The 17,128-nt window shown below is 51.5% G+C and overlaps 1 protein-coding gene across 6 annotated transcripts in view; it reads left to right on the top strand.

The window, feature by feature from the left end:
• Nucleotides 1–17,128, top strand: part of GREB1 (growth regulating estrogen receptor binding 1) — a 90,139-nt gene that overhangs the window by 15,077 nt on the left and 57,934 nt on the right. For all 6 annotated transcript variants that reach the window (XM_087823350.1, XM_087823351.1, XM_087823352.1 and 3 more), the window contains one exon: nt 16,577–16,756. In XM_087823350.1, coding sequence (XP_087679476.1) covers nt 16,600–16,756 — 157 coding nt within the window. In that variant the 5' untranslated portion in view covers nt 16,577–16,599. The remainder of the gene's footprint in view (nt 1–16,576; nt 16,757–17,128) is intronic.

Raw genomic sequence — 17,128 nt, forward strand, 5'->3', positions numbered from 1 at the left:
TCCATCCCTTCACCCACCCCTACCTGCACGTCCCATCCGCTCACTCAAGCCTCCATTGGGTGCTCTCCACACAGTACCATGTGCCTGGTTTTAGGGCCAGTGCTGAAGTAAGACTGAGTCAGATACAGACCAGGCTCCCAAAGAGCTCAGAGTCTAGGAGTAATGAGAGGAAAATGTGGCAAATAGAAAGAAATAACCGAACGAAGACATTATTGTCCCCGAGCCTGTGACTCTCCAAGAAGGTACTAGTTTTTTTCTTTATCTTAGATGAAGTAGATATGAACGAGGCAGCCTCTCTCTGTGCCTTTTCCCTGTACCCCGGCCCCTCTGAGATTCCTGCCACCATCTGGCTCCTTGCTCTGCTGGAAGCCCTTGAGACTCGAAGCTCTCCGTAGGGGGCTGCATGCGGAGGGGAGGGCAGGGGGCACTGACCTGGTGGCTTCAAGGTGGCCACATCGCTGTCCCCTCCTGTGTCTCCCCACGGGGCATGCTGCCTGAAAGGATGGAGCAGATGTTCTGTGGGCAGAGTGATCACTCATCAGCCCCTCCTTTGGGAACAGCACATTTATCTGGGAGCAGAGGCTAATTCCTTCGACATCATTCTTGATTCAGCCTCCTGGCGTTTGGTGACACATTTTCAGACTCCCGAGGGGCACAGTTAATTCATTCACTGTCTCCAGCCTTCGTGACTGTTGTTTCTGCAAGAACCTACCCGATTAATGAAGATCTATGCATTGGTACTTCTTTCTGGCATAACTTACGGCTGACTTTGTTCCGTGGGTGGGCAACTTTCTTACGTTTGCAAATGGTTTTTCAGTTGCTTCTCCTTCCGGAAATCCCAAAAGGTCACGGCTCCTGAAACTCTTCTAAAATATCCGTCGTAGCATCTCGTTGGAAATTTTTTAGGCCCTGGGAAAATATTCTGTTTTAAATGGATCTTCCTCAACATGCCCATGTAGGGATTCATTTCATAGCGTGATGGTGGAGCAGGTTTGCCAGCGTTTGGAGTCAATCAAACCTTTGATTCTGCTACCATTTCCTGCGTGACCAGCCTCAGTTTCTTTATCTGTAAATAAGTGACAGTGATGGCCACCTTGCCCCTAGTTGTGAAAGACGGAAGTCAGGTGCTTGGTTTTCTATTTTTGCCCAGTACAAGTTGGCTTCCTGCCCCTCTGGTCACTGTTCAAATGGCCTCACCTGCTCCTCTTGTTTTGCGTGTTAGTTTGACTCCAGCACAGGTGAGTCTCTTGCTTTAATGTGCTAATATAATTCTTGTTTCTGTTACATTTAACAATGGGTGGTGACACATTTAGGAGGAATGAAAAGGTTCTGGTAACATCACAAGACTCAGAGAGTTTTCCTAAGAGTGGCTGTTATTCCCCCCCCCCCCATGCTTGTGGGGACTTTAGAGAGAAGGTGATTTAGTGCCTTTTCCAAGAGCCAAGGAAAAGAGGAACCAGGCTGTAACAAAACGGGTCATGCGTATTTAATTACTGCGTGTGCTCTGCCTCTTGCCCTGCAATCCGGGTGGACGGCCTGCTGAGAAACCTGGGCTGCTTTCCAGATATGTGTCTCATGTCAGGGTGACGCTCAGGTGGGAACCTATGATGTAGAGATCATTGAAGGTTGAAAACAAACACATTTTAAAGATTTAGGACCGGAGGAAGTCATACTCATTGGAAGGTAAATTTGGATCCTCCGAGCAGCTCGACTATGTTTTCCTTTCCTTCTCGCTGGTGTCTCAGATGCTGGGTTTAGAGTTTCAGGGTCCCAGGGTCGGGCATCATCGTGGGACAGGACGGGAGGTTCCCTCTGAGCTCTGGGATGCTCGAGGTGGTGAGGGCGGGGCGGGGTGCTCCCCAGCCGGGATCCTGTATCCAGTCCAGCCAAGGCTAAACCACAAAAACAACTGGCGTTGGACTCTGGTGACATTTTGGTGGTGATTTGAATAGAACTTGGGCAACTCATCCAGGTCCGATAGGTTAATAGAGTGAAATGGGGTGGGGGTGGGAGGAGTGGATGCATAAAATATAAACATGATTTTTTAAAATGAAAGTACCCTAAGTTATCTGTCTCATTGAAAGATCTCTTCCAGAAAGTTTGGACTGAAAAGCATCCATTGTTTATTTTCTATTCCATCAGACTAGTAGTTTAATAGAATTCGGAACAGTGTGGGGAGATCCAGTTTCCTACCTTGTTGGTGATAAGGGCTATTTAGGTGCTACCGTCTGTTGGCTTATTAAAGGCAGGCATTTTGAGCATGGGAAGGGACTGTTTCTGAAGGTCTTGACCAGGTCTGTGAAGTTAGAAAGCCCCACCCGCTCTCCTCTGATGATCCCCTTTTCCTGTCTTTTCCCTTTCACTTTTAATTATAATTACTGTGTCCTCACTTAGAGCCCTCTCCCCCACAAGACTGAAGTTCTGCGAGACCTGCACTCTGTTTATCTCGATCACCGTGAAAAAATTGAATGATTGCTTAATCCCTTCTCCTGCGCCAGGCCGTGTTTCAAGCTCCTTGTAGATCAAGCCGATTTCGTCTCCACGGCGGCCCTTTGGGTAGAGCATGATTCCCTAGTGCTGGCGGAACAAATCGCCACGGGGTCAGTGGCCTCAGGCGACAGCGGCTCATATCTCACGGCTCTGGAGACCAGAGGCCCATGGGCCTCAGTGGGCCGAGGTCAAGGGCCGTCTTCCTCCTGGGGGCTCAGGGAGGAGCCTGTTTCCTTCTCACTGGGATTGTTGGCTCAGCGAGGGACTAGTTTCTGTGGACTCTTCTTAGAAGAGAATCGATAGTACTCAAGGCAAGTTTGGAATATTCGAGTCCCTACAACTTTGTGTCCTCTGCGGACATCTCTCTTTGCAAATTTACCTTGATTTGAAACCCTCCCTCGCTATAAATTAAATATTTCACTTCTGTTCAGGTTTCATCTTAAAATATTGAGGGTTTAAAAGCAGCAACAGCTACAGAAGCCCCTGCCTTTGTTGTCTTCATGGAACTTGTTCTTAATCAAAATTAATGTCAACCTGTAAATAGTCTACTTGCAGATTTATTTGAAAGTCTTGTAAAGGGCAAATAGCGCATACCATGTCTTGTTTGCCGCCTTGTGCCGTCTATAGAAGTTTTCCGAGTGGGATTATTTTGAAAACAAACTGCTATTTGGTCTTGGGATGCCATGGTGGGCACCCCACAAGAACGTGCTAGTGGGAACCTTCACATGAATGTAGCTTCTGGAATGTGTGCCTTTCCTTGGGCACAGTCTGTGGTCATCTTGGCTGTGACTCGGAGGTCTGCAGAGATCTTACCATCCTTGAGCCCTAGGGGACATTCCTTTGGATAAATGTTTGACAGGAGTGTCCCAGGCAGGAATCCCAAGGTTGCGATTCAAGCTCAAACCAGAAAGACAGAGGACCTGGAAGTAGCCCTGTGTTTTCAGCTGGCCACTCTCCTTCCTGCTGCTTCTTCCAGATGATCCACGGGAGTGGCACCTCCCAGACCTCTCACAGGGAGCCCTGCTGCTGCTTTGCCCCTGGCAGACTGTGCGTGGCAGCCCGTCCGTGTATCTCATGGTTTCGGGGTCTCTGTCATTCGCCACCGTCTTTCCCGCCTAGTTTGGTTCAAGTGCCTGGCACAGGTTGGAGGCTCTCTGACTATGTACTCGGGCAAATCTTTTCTTGGGGTTCATACAGGCTCAGCCTGAGAACTGTATTCACAGGGAGAGGATAGCAATTGAGTGCATCCGAGGAACCCCCCTCCACCCTCACTCCCCCCCCCGATAGCATTGCATTTAAATTTCGCCAGTGGAAATTTGCACCCCTAATAAATAAATGCCCGAATGTGAAATGCACCCTCTGCTGTCCTCCTTCCTCTCAGCGGAAGGTGTCAGTTGCAGAAGACGTTGGGGGTTGTTGACAAGACTCGGTGAAGACCCCCGGCCGGAAGGAGCCCGAGCGCGGTCTGTAGGGCGGCCGCAGCTCAGGGCTCGAGCGGCGTCCGCGGAGGTCACGCCAGGGGCTGGGGCGGCACCGGCAGAGGGGAGGCCCTGACTCTCGAGGACAAGGCCAAGGTCAGAGTGCAGGGCAGTCGGACATCTCTGTGGGAGGTGCTTGTGATGTGCAGGTCTGGTCTGGCTCAGGAGCCTGAGGTCTGGGTCAAGCAGGACAGAGGCCATCTTACCCATCTCCTCAGGCCAGTGTCCAGTGTCCAGAAGACTCAGCTGGACACAAAGAAAGGTGCAGAGGTCCCAGGCTTGGGATCGCGATAGATCTGTGTTCAAATTCCACCTCTGCCTCTTGCCAGTTATGTGTCCTTGGGTGAGAAGACGCCCATCCCTCTGGCCTTCACTTTTCCTGTCCTCTTGAGGTCTTGGCACTCCAGGAGGATGAAATGAAGCGACGTGTAGAATGCCTGGCAGAAGTGGCCTCTTGGGGTGTCCCTGTGCCACCCTTCCCCGGGGGGTCACACATCCTCTGCCAGATTGTGAAATAGCACTTTGATATTTTTGCATCTGTCTCGCAGTGTACCATGTCCTGCCCGAACATCTTCTCCCCAGAAGGTCAGAATGACCTCATTGTCTGGGACAGATTTGGCCTTGGCTTGTTTTGGTCTTATCATCACTTTTCATTCCGTGCTTTCCAAAACACATCACTCATCTCGGCCTGGGCTGAACCCACGCTGGGCTCTGCGCAGCCCCCGGAAGACAGCTCTGTCCATCCCCTTCTTTATCCCTGACTGACAGAAACCTGGCTGAAAACTCAGTTTCCCAGGCTCCTCGGGAGTGTAGGTAGCCACCCGACCAAGTTCTGGCCAGTGTTTCATAAGAGAAGCCATTTGGGCAGGACTTCTGGGTAAGCAATGGCCCACTGATGTGTGGGCCCCTTTGCCCTTTGCCTTTCTCCTGTCCCAGTCTGGAAGATGGACTACAGTTGCCACCTTCAAGGCAGGAGGAGCCTGGGTCTTGGATGTCAAGGTCAAGATGCCTCCCTGGCTCTGGACTCTTCCCTGCAGGCTTGTTACATGGGAAGAATGATCCCTCTTGGGTTGAACCACTGATGTTGGGTTTCTGTAACATGCAACCAAATATGATTATTGACGTATGAGGTGCTTTCCTGAGCTCACACTGACGCGACTCCATCCATTTAAATGAGGACCCAAGAGTAAACTTGGGGAGCTGGTGGACTGGATGCATGGCATGTCTCCGGCATGGTTTTTCTGTGGCTCGGCCTCTCCAAATAGCAGGACTCAGTCATTCAGTTGGGAAGTGCTAATGGACACAGACAGACGTGGGCTGGGCTCTGGGGAGTCTGTGAGCAACAAAACACGTGTGGTCTTCCCCTCGTGGGGTTCGCGGTCTTGTGGGAAGAGAGCCATTGGAGTGTGACTTGTTGGGGTGCTAAGTGTTGCGAAGGAGAAAGGCATCTAGTCCTAATTCTGGGAGGAGTCATCTAGTCCTAATTCTGCCGACAGTTTAACAGTCTGCCACTGTGATTGTCCTGCCACCACAGATTCCCAGAATGTTTTAGGACCTGTAGATATCTCTAAATCCCTTAATTTCCTTTTCCTTGAACTTTTCTGAACTCTAATCTCCTCTCAGCGTTGACACCCACACACGGCTGTTGGACAGAGTAAACACATAAATAGCTATCATCTCTAAAATGGGAAAGGAAATGGTGTATTTATACAGTCAGGTGCTGTAGAGCAGCGAGTGGCTCCCAGATACAGGCAAGGTCGTGGTTGACTGTCAGGAGCATTGCACCGAGCAAAAGAGCAAGTCCTAGAAAAATACCGTGCGAGTCCATTTGGACTTTCAAAAATGTAAAACTGGACAATATGTTGCTTAGGTTGAAAGTTGAATTAAAATGAACATAGATTAGCTTGTCAGAAATGCCAGATTTCAGACTCTACGCCCGACCTACTTGCTGACACAGAATCTGCATTTGAACAAGACCCCGGTGATGTGTGTGCGCACTAAAGTTGATCTTTGCCAAGTAGGAAAAAACAGTTAAGTGAATCTATGTTAAATTTTAGGTTGAAATTAAATTAAGGATTTTGTTAAAATCGTAAAGGAAAGCAAGGGAATGGTAAACATGAAATCTGGGTACTGGTTACCTGGGGAAAGGGAGAGGGGTAAATTTGGCCCACGGGGGGCGTCAGGGATAACCCGATGTTCTAGTTCTTAAATGGGGGGTGGACACGTGGCTTTTCATTGTGAGTCTTTAAAACACATATTTTACAAATATTCTTTTGAACCTGCTGAAAGTTAAAAAGCACAATTTCAAAAAGGAAAGGGGGTCAGAGCGAGGGGCGGGCCAGTGTGGGCAAGTCGCCTGGAGGGTGGGGCGCCTGGCGTTTGTGGAGAGGTCCTCGGGTCTCTCTCGGGCCGGAGGAGCTGCGTCCGAGTCCAGCCATCCCAGCCGGTGACTGTGCCGGGCCCTGAATTCAGCCCCATTCCAGGTGGGCTGGTGTCGATGTGGCGGGTGCCTGGCCGCCTCCCTGCTTCCCGACAGTGCCTCAGGCCCTCAGCTGCCGCCGAACTCTGGGGACACTCTCCCCATCCAGCCCCCGGGGGTTTGAGTTTACACTGGGAGTGCCGTCCCCTGAGGGAGCTGTTGAGTTGGAGCTGCAGGCTGCTACAGAGATGATCTAGGGCTGAGCCAGGCTAGATGTGCTGCCCACCAGGAGGGGCAGAGGCAGGTCTGTGGGGCTCCAGTCCTCAGGGTCTCTCATCTATTCTGTATCGCGCTGCCCCCAAATGGACTCGAGCTTGATGGACTGTCATGATTATAACCCCCCCAAAGTTGTTCATACAGATTGCACGTGACTATTTATAAAAAAAATTGAAAAATACAGAAAATTAAAAAGAAAAAAAATTGCCTATAATTCCATTTCCCCAAACGTCCACTGTTAACATTTCAGTGTGTTTCCTTCATCTTTTTCTATGAAGTTAAAAACATTATAATTATATTAGGTGCTAAGAATGTGAATGATAAACCTTTCTATCCTTAGGGATACTTTCTCTGCTCTCCATGGTTATTGTCATGTTTTTTATTGTTGGAACAGGTCGTATTAAATATGCAGAAACTATCCTTGCTAATGAGTCAACATTAGCAGGAACAAAGTGGGAAACAGTCATTGATTCCTGGAGAATTTAGCAAAGATCAGTTGTTTTGGGTTATTAATTCTTTTCTTTTTACTTCTTGAACGTTAACGTGCCTCTAGGAGCATTTCATCGATAAACTCTCACAGCGCTTTCTTTGTACTGGGTCCTGGGGCAACAGATGGGCAAGAGAGGCTTCTAGGAGCTCAGTCTTGGGGGTGGGCACGAAAATTACTCTTGTGCCCTGTACAATAGTGTGGGGAAGACTTCGGGAGGGGCAGGGTGGAGGGAGCCCATGGGGGAAAAAGGGGGACATCTGTAATATTTTCAACAATAAAGATGAAACCTACTAAAAAAAAAAAAAAAAGAAAAGACTGAGAGTTAATGGCTCCTTGCTTCTGAAGGGCAGAGCTGATAAGGTCCTTACTCTGAGCAAGAGCCACCAAGACCTTATCTTTTCCTGAGCCTTTTGTTTTGTTTTAAGGTTCACCGGAAACTTCAGCAGTGGGAAAAAAAAAAAAAAAAAGTGCAGCAACTGGGTCATTCTGACCCAGAACCAACCAAAATACTTCTAATTACTGTGGCGGACGGCGATGACTCACACTCGCCAGCGCCGCCTTTCCCTCGGCTGTTTGCAGTCGGACTCCCTGCGTCGCCCCCGAGACATTTGCTCGGCGTGTTTGGGTTTGGAGGCGTGGCGGGGTCGGCCTGGGATCTGCTCGGCTGTGCCGATGCCACGGCTGTCAGGGCTCAGGCTGGCTTGTAGCAGGGCTGGGGCTTAGTCATTGTGATGGTGATGCTGATAACAGAACCTGCCCTTGGTTGGGTGCCTAAGGTGTGCCAGGCGGCGTAAAAGCTGCTGTATGGTCCCGGTGTCATTTAAGCCTCCCAGCAACCTTGGGAGATAGATCAGTATTATCACCCGCATTCTGCTGCGAAGATGGAGACTCTGGGCAGGTGAGCCACTCAGACACCCCGTGTGCAGTGGGCACCGGCAGATGTTGAGTGAAAGGATGAATGACAACTGCAAGCTCGTGGAAGGAGAAGACGGCAGGAGAGAGCCTGGCCGATATGAGCCACAGGAGTTGGTCCCCAAATTAAGAGGTTTCGTGCCTCCGAGTTACTCAATTTTGCAATCTTTAAGTTCCAAATTTAAGTAGCAATGGGGAGGGGAAGGGGTTTCAAGGCAGGTAAATCACACAGGGCACAGATGAGGGAATAGACGTGTGACCGGCACAGCCTGACCAGTCCTCAAAAAAAAAAAAATAAATGGAAAAATACTTATTAAGTGCTAGCCACTGTGCTAAATACTTTACCATGTTATCTTATTTCATTGTCACAGAACCCCTGTAAAGTAGGCCTTGTCTCTTTATGGAGGAGGATCCTGCAGCTCTGAGAGGCGGGTGACGGCCCCAAGGTCCCACAGCTAACAGGCAGACACGGGGCCAGATGGTAACCGGGCACCGACTCCATAGCTTTCCCGAGACTTGCCTGCTTCCCAGTAAAAAAAAAAGCCAGGAATGAAGATTTCATTGCTTAAGCTTGAAGTTTGTTCTATATTTGATGGAAGAAAAATAAATGATAAACATATTTCTTTTATGCTAACAAAACCCAACAACTGGCCCTCTCCCAGAGAGGGAGTCTGGCTCAGTTAATGCAGCGAGAAGGCCACGCAGGAGATGAAAGTTTGGGGGTCACCAGAAGTAACACCCTCAGAATGACTGGTGTGCATGGTTGGGTCTATCGACTTCAAGGTACTTCACCCGCTTTTGTCAGAAGTTCTCTCTCTAGCCCTTCTTGGCTAATTTTCCTCCTCCTGATGATGACAACTTGTGTCCGTTTAAAAAGTTAGCAAATTATAGGAAAGATTAAAGAAGCACGAATGAAATCTTGAATTCTTTCACTTGGAGGCAAGCGCCGTAGACAATGTTCCGATCTCTTTTAGACAATACGTTTATTTATTTACAGGTTGAAAGTTAGGAATGATAATTGTTACTATTATTACAACCTATATAGTAAATACTATAGGTGTGTCATTCACTGGTCTAAGCACCTTATGTATATTAATTCATGGTATCCACACAACAACCCTGAGAAACAGGTACTTTTATCCCCTTTTTCGGATTGGGGAAACTGAGGCACATCAAGATTAAGTAAGTTGCTCAAGGTCTAACATCCGGTAAGCCAGAATTTGAACCCAAGACAGGGCCCAGAGCCCATTCTATTAAAAACTCTGCTGCTGCTTTCTCTCCCTCTCTATATACATCTATATATAATAAAATATCACATATTAAACACATATACGTATATACGTGTATTTTTAGCTATATTTCTATAACAATTTAAAATCTTTTCCTGGCTGAATAATATCCTGTCTATCTGCCTCATGTAAACCTCTTTGTACACATAGCTTTTGTGCCTATGGATGTTGGTCTGCATTAAACAGTCCTTTCATGGCGAGCATTTCCGAGTGCCAGTCTCCCGCCGGTACAGGCCGTGCCCAGAGTGGCAGAAGGCCGTAGGCGCTCTAAGCGAGGCCCCTTTCTCCCCAGCCCCTGGGTCCTCCTCACGCCTGACTTGTGTCCACAGGCGAGCGCAGCCGGGGCAGGGCGCCAGGCGGGAGCTTGCATTCCCCCAGCCTCTCTCAGGCAGAGCCACCAGGGGGCGCTGCCCCGCCCGAGCTGTGAATGTGTGGTGCCCGGTGGGGTCCCCCCTGGCTCTTTCACTCAGCCCAGGAAGGAATGAACAGGTCTGCCATTGCCCTGTGGGGCACTTCCTTCCATCCTTTAGTGCAGGGTGCTTTGGGGGACCGTTTCTAGAAACAGCTGAGACGGGGGTACCAGCAAGGCTAACCCAGCTCTTTGACTTTTGTCACATAGGGAAGGCGACATGGAAACCCCTGGGTGCCATCCAAGTCATCTTTGCAGGCAAATTAAATACCCTCATGAGAAGCTAAAAATCAAAGTCACAGGCCTTCGGCACAAATAGAGTGGGTTCCTATTATTTTCTTTTTCAGCCAGGATTTGGGCAGGATCCTTGGATTTATAAGAATTCATTGCAACAGGGAATATGTAGGAAGCTCTGGCCCAGGGCTGGTGCCGGCTTGATTTCCGTAGGTAGGAATGATTTCCGTGAAAGGAGCGTAGGAGCAGGCACCTGTGCCTCTCGGGGGCATTTCCCTGGGCATTCGCAGAGGGGGTTACCTGAAGGGGCACGTGCCCCCGGGGTCAGCCCCACACCTGCGGTCCTCCGGTGGCAGCACACCAGGCTGTCCGCTCCCCGTGGCAAAGCCGTGCTCGCCCCTGACCCTTTGTTCTCTGCGCAGAAGTACGAGGTTCCACTCCAGGCACAGGACTTTCATGTCTGAAAGGCCTCGCTTTAATTGCTGGCGCTTAGACCGACAGATCGGTATGTACCTGCGCCGAGAGCATTCTGACCCAGCAAAACACTTCAGTGCTAAGAAGACGGAAAGCCGTGGCATTTGCCATCTGACCCAGCAGCCGCCCGAGGCGGAGGGAGCTCAGCCTGGCAGGTCTGCCGCTGATTTGATTTTTTCCTGGTTGTCATAGCCTCGGGAGCAGATACTGGGTTCGAGACCTTTCGCCTGGCTGGCCCGGCTGCCTCCGCTTCCCCAGGCACGGGCTGGGGAGCCAGGGTGTCGGGCCAGCCGAGCCCTCAGTACCCTTCTCAGGGGCATGATGGCTCCCGGGTGAGGAAAGGGGGCCTCTGTGAACACCCCACTTCCCTGCTCTCAGCCGGCAGGTGTGTGGGCTGCCTGGAATGACCAGGTGCCGTGCATTTGCCTTGGCAGCGGGGCACCCGCTCTGGGGGTGGAGAGGTTGGTATTGGCTCCTTGCTTAATTCCAAGGATGGCATCGGCTGTGTTAAGCGGAATACTGGCAAAACATCCACTTCCAGTAAGGTGCCGGGGGCAGTGAGCCGAGTGAACCCACTTAATGAGCCAGCTTCCCCATTTCTCCTGTTTGCAATGGTATCTAAAGGGGTTGGAAATGAGTCCTGCGCAAGGTGAGCGCAAAAGCCGTGGTGGTGTAATTATAAATGGCCTGCTGAGGAGATGGACTCCACATTTGGATCCTGCCTGGCTGGCTCCAGAGAGAAGTTTTTCAGTAGGTTCTTCTTTCCTGAAAATCTTCCCTGGCTTAACTCCGAAGGCCTCGCTGCGGCGAGGCAGCCGGCAGGAGGGGGAGGGGGGGGCGACATTGCTTTGTAGTTCCGTCCGGAGAGCTACGGACACCCACGGACACCCAGAGGAAGTGCTGCCACATTCTGGGAACAGATGTCTGGGCGGCGACGGCAGGAGAGACAAGTGGGTTAGACAGAAGTCCAGCCCTGGCCGGCTCGCCCGCCCGCCTTCAGAAGCACCTGTGGGGTTTATGAGTTCCTGTGGGAAACTCGAGGCATCTGCATGAGAATGCCGTTTCCTGCCCCGAGGGCCCTCAAAGACTTTATGGGAGACCATTCTGCAGTCTGAATGCGTTTATGGCCATATCATATATTCCGGGCCGGCCGTTCCTCCCGGACGGACGGAGGGCCCGTCGCGCTGATGTTACAGAATGAGGCAGAAAACGCAGTCTTGAGAGGGCTCTGCTCTTGTGTTCCAAAACTTTGAACTCATCCTCAGAAATAAGTCACCATACATTCGTGCCGGCTGGAGGATTCCCCAGTTTTGCTGTAGGGACGTTAAAGGAGGAAGGAACAGGGGTTAGTGGCCGCTGCAATCTGAGCTGGAGTTTGGGGGTGTTCTGGGTGGGGCTGTGTTGCTATGGCCGGCCGGGACGGGGTCAGGTATCTTTCTGTGGGGTCCCGAAAGGTGAGCAGGGGTCCTAGGGGAAGGCTGTCCTCCAGAAAGAGAGGGAGCCTCCGGTCGGAGCGTCTGGGATGACAGGTGTGTTTTGGATGCGAGTCAGCAGGGAGGCAGAGGGGAGGAGAGGCCTGGCAGGCCCCTGTGGGAGGGTTTGCTCTCTCATGGACTTGAACTCCAGCCTTTGACTCCGGAGTCTGCCCTCTCTCTTCTCTGCCATGATCACTTCTCCAGGCGGGGGTGAGAAGGGACAGAGGGCAGAGACGAGCAGGACCCGACTGAGCGAGGCCTTGCACCTGGGAGGGCTCAGGCGGAAAGGGGGTGCCCAGAGGGGGCACGAACACTTGGCGCTGTGTCATTCCTTCATCCTGCACCAACTCCCCCCTCATCCTAAAACCCGGCCTCCGTCCCCCTTGACCTCCACGCAGAGCGGTCTGGGTCATCTTTGGTCGCCTGCATTGCAGGGTTCTCCAATGGGCCTTCTTTCGGAAGCTAGGTGACCTGTCACATAGCATCTCCGCAGGCCCCTTCACGACCTCTCCTCGCGGCACGGGGCCGAGTCTGAACTGGCCCCTGTCGCTGTGCTGCTCACACTGCCCCCGTCCACCTGTGCTCGGCCTCTGCAGGGACCTGTGTTCCCAGTCACACAGTGGGTGTCAGGCCTGGGTGCACCGTCCCCTTCTGCCCCTCTGAGACGGACCCGAGACAGAACGTCCCCCCTCCTGTCTCTGTTTGAAGCCACCGTCTTGCCCGCTCGGGTCGGTCACCTTGTAATCAGCGCAGTGCCGCTTACCTGCGTCCCTACCTGCCGGCGAGTTTCTCCAGGTTGCCGACCTGTCTACTTCACCTTCAGCCTCAGCTCCAAGCAGGAACGAAATATTTCCGCCCTGTATCCACACTCGATTCTTTAGCTTCGTTTAAGGCAAAACCGTGCGTCCGGAAGAGGACAGCTCTCCGTTTTTCAGAGGAGGCCCAGGACAGGCAGAGCTATTCGCCTGTGGCTTAGGACGGACCCTGCTGTCTGAGCCTGGCCCCGAGACCCTGAGGCCCCCGGCTGCAGGCTGCGTCTCTCCCAGCCTGGGGTGGCCCGGGTGGCGGTCGATCAGGCTCTCGGGCAGTTGGAGGTCGTTAGAGGAATCATCTGCCATCCCTGCCAGATCTGCTCTCTCTATAAAACCGTCCTGGGCTCCGTGGGGCATGGAGACACGAGTGGGCTTGGTCGCTGCATCCAGCAGTTCGATCCCCTGAGGAGGTGGGAGATATAGACAAAGACACTCTCTGTGGCCTTAGGGTGGTCAGCTCAGAGCCCAGTGAGGTGCCCGTCAAGTACTGGGGGGGTCAAAGAAGAGAGAACAATGAATTTTCCTTAAGGACAGGGAGGGACAGGCACCAATGGGCCACAGAGCAGCATTGTGTCCACGAGGAAAGAACAGAAGGGCACATTTGTACGTCAGTGCTCATAGGAAGGGCTTGGAACAGAACCCACAGGTGAGCTCAGGTGTCACCTGGGGCAGGGGTGGCATTAGCTAATACGCTTTCTAGTGTCCTTCTAAAGGAAGCAAGATGTTTAATTATTTCTGCTGGAGTCCAATGAATCAGATGAAGTCAAGATCTCTAGCTAGCATCTAGAAATTAGAATTATGAGCAGGTCATTCCAATTTTAGAGGGGAAACTAGAATTTATTAACGTCTGCTATATGCCCACTGCCCCCCGTATGTTAGCTCCGTTAGCCCTCCCTACAGCTCTGGAAGGTGGTTCTTACTCTGCTTTTATAGATGAGGAAATGGAAGCACAGAGAGGTTAGGTAACTTGCCTAAGACCACACAGCTTGAAAGAAGAATAGCCACGAGTTCAGCCCCTACTGCCTTTTACCTCCTAGCAGGCAGATCATGGAGGAAATGGGATGCTGGTGACTGTCCCCGGATTAACTGAGATCTCTGTGGGCACCGGGGAAGGTGGTGTTGGATCTGACGGTGAGCAGCAGGGGGAGGCGACTGCTTTATTTTCATGAGCAGGATGACCGGTGTGCAGCACCGTGGGGCGCACGGCGCCGGGGTTGTCTCAGGAAGCGAGTCCCAGCCGTTTCGGAAGCTCAGTCGCTGTTGTTGACAGACCTGGGCTTTGGGGTCACACAGAGGAGCCTCACTGCTGGACTGATAAAGAGACAGGAAAGCGTTGTGGGCTCAGATTTTAGGTGGACACATAAGTCTGCAGGTTTCCCTGTGTCTGTGAGCCTTTTAAGATAAGTGGGTTTTCGCCTTTTGGGCAAACCTTTTGATAACCTGGTCTTAAGAAAAGAAAGAAAGAAAGGAAGAAAAAAGGTGGGGGAGTCACTTCAAGGAGAGGCGGGAGCTGGACTGTTTGTCTTGAAAGGGGCTGGAGTCCGGCGTCTCCGGCCTTAATCCCCGGGGTAGGGCCGGTGGGCTGAAGGAGGCGACGCTGTCCAGGCCCAGGCCCCCAGGCCCCCGGCCCCTGCTTGTTTATTTTGCCTGCCCCCTCTCCTCCCTCTCCGGCAGACGGGTCCTCAGGCGACATTCTTAGGATGCTCTTGGTTTTCTTTGTCCGTCTGGAAATGGCTTTTTAAATGGGGCTTTTCATTTACTGAAGCTTAATGCTCTCGTCAGGGGCAGTCCCCCTTTTTGGTAAAACACCATTAAGAAAGAACCTAAGGCAACCCTTTTCCTAACCCAAAGCTTCAGCTTGGCCGGATAAGTGAGCATCATTGAAACAACAACTGTAAAAATGCGCCGTTTGCAGAAGTCGGCAGCCGCCCGGAGAGAGGCTGCCCGGCTTTAGGGCCATGACTGGACACCGTGCCCTCGTGCCCACCTGTGAGCGCAGGCAAGTCACCCAGGCTCCCGGTTTCCTCGTATATGGGGGGGCTGTGCTGTAGCTAAAAAGAAATAAAAAGGAGACTGTCACAGAGCCCTACACGCTGTAGCCGGAGGAGAACGGATAGCCATGTCTCCCCTACTGAAGAAAGAAGGTGGGAAGTAGAGGTGATGATAAAGTGATTATTTTAAGAAGTTTGGGGGAAAAGGCCAAGAAATTAGACCAAAAGGGAAATGGAAAGAGGGTCATGTAAACAAAGGGCTAATTTTAATGAAATAGACAACACACGGAAACCATGGGAGGAATATAGATTTAAAGGGTGGTTCTTGGGAAGGAATGAATATTAGAGATTTAACCATATCCCATATGGCCCCGGAGAAATGTCTGAGCGGATCGCTGCCCCTTCGCGTAGTGGAATCTGATGCAGCCATTGAAACTGACTTCAGCCCTGGCTGGCCTGGCTCAGTGGTTAGAGCGCGGGTTCGATTCCCGGTCAAGGGCATGTGCCTGGGTTGCAGGTTTGATCCACGCCTCCAGTGGGGGCACATGTGGGAGGCCACCAGTGGATGTGTCTCTGTCTCTCTCTCTCCTCCCTCCCTTCCACTCTTTCTGAAAATCAATAGAAAAAATATACTCCTCAACTGAGGATTAAAAAAATTAAAAAAAGAAATTGTTTTCAAAGCAGTTGTGAGAGGATTGGGTGAAATGCTTACGTCAAGTTAAAAAAGCAGGATAAAAAATTGTGTTCTAGGGTGATTGTAGCTGTGTGAACACAATCGCCCGTCTCCCTCCCACCCCCAGGCTCTGAAGGGAGTTCAGCCTGGGAAGGAATATGTCACCATAGGAGTGAAACAGTGGCTCGAGCTACAGGCAGGGGAACCTCGAATCCATCGCGCTGGCTGACGGGCGGTCACAGGAGACCATGTACCGTATGGTTCCATTATAATGAAATCTCCACAGTAGGCAAATCTACAGAGACAGAAAGCGAATTAGTAGCTGGCTCGGAGGGGCAGTTTGGGGGTGACAGGTAAAGGGCGTGAGGTTTCTTTTCGGAGCCAGGAAATGTTCTAAAACTGATCATGCGCTGGTTGCACAGCACCGAGAATACACTATACACCTTTGAATTGTGCACTTGCGGTGGGTGAATGGTATGGTATGTGGATTATATCTCAACCAAGCTGCTACCAAAAAAGAAAAAAAAAATCACAGTGCTTATCTCGGGAAATAAAAATATCTGCGAAATTTTCCTTGCTTTCCACCCTCTTTTGCACTTCCCAGATTTCAGATATAATTCTGCGTCACTTGTGTCATGAAGACATAGTCAACCAAAAACCAATTTAAAGGAAGAATGTGAATAATCGGCCTTTTAGCAGCAAAGACAATGATGGGAAATCGGTAGCCTGCCTCCTGGGAAGCCGGGGGAGGCCGAGTGATCCTAAAACCCGGGGCCTGGCTGTCATGGATCACTGGATTGTCACACACAGGGTGGCGCAGGGCCATTCCTCTGCCAGTCCAGGAAAATACAGCCTCACTGGCCTGGGGGTCTCTCAGGGGCAGGATCACAACTGGGGGAAAAGCTAGGGGGGCGGTCTGTGAAAACTGAGAGCCGATTTCTAGTAAAATATCCTAAGAGGTGTGGGGGCTGCCCTCCGAGTGCTAAACCGGAGAAGGCTCTGACTTATATAACTTCCTGTAATTGCCCGGTGCTGGCTGTGGCGGGGACCCTCCCGCTCCTCCTCTCTGCAGAGCGGGGCTTTGCCTCTGCTTTGGGCTTCGTGCGCGGGTCCCTCCGTCTCTTTAACCGAAACTGAAATGCCGTTTTGAACAGAGGACTCCCGGCGTCTCTGGAAGATGGGAAACTCCTACGCGGGCCCGCTGAAGACCGCGCGGTTCGAGGAGCTGCTGCGCAACTCCATCGAGGCCTCGCTGCGCTCCAGCAGCCTGGCGCCCCGGCCCGTCTTCTCCCAGCTCTACCTGGAGGCCGAGCAGCAGCTCGCCGCCCTGGAAGGTACGCCACGCGTTTGTGCATTTGTTTCTTCCACGCTCGGAGGCTCACGTCGGCCGAAGAGCCCGGAGCTCTTCCCTCCCCTGCTCTGTGTAGAAAATGTTGAGTCTGGCAGAAAAGAATTGTTAGAGGAAGGACATGGCACATGAATTCTTACTTGGCTGCAACTGAAGTAGGTGTCAGCCCTAAGTGGCAAAGAGTAAAACTGTTCACGGGGCTCGTAGGAGACAGGAAGAGGACGTGCTGGACTGTTGCGAATTGGTCGTGACTTAGGAAAAGGTTCGACCTGTTCACTTGGATAAGAAATCTTAAAGTGCTTTGGACCCTCGGCTACTTTTCCCCTGTCTGTCCTGTGATTCGTGGCCGTATCTTTAC

The sequence above is a fragment of the Miniopterus natalensis genome, chromosome 13, assembly GCF_054644295.1.
Source record: "Miniopterus natalensis isolate mMinNat1 chromosome 13, mMinNat1.hap1, whole genome shotgun sequence".
Classification (NCBI taxonomy): domain Eukaryota; kingdom Metazoa; phylum Chordata; class Mammalia; order Chiroptera; family Miniopteridae; genus Miniopterus; species Miniopterus natalensis.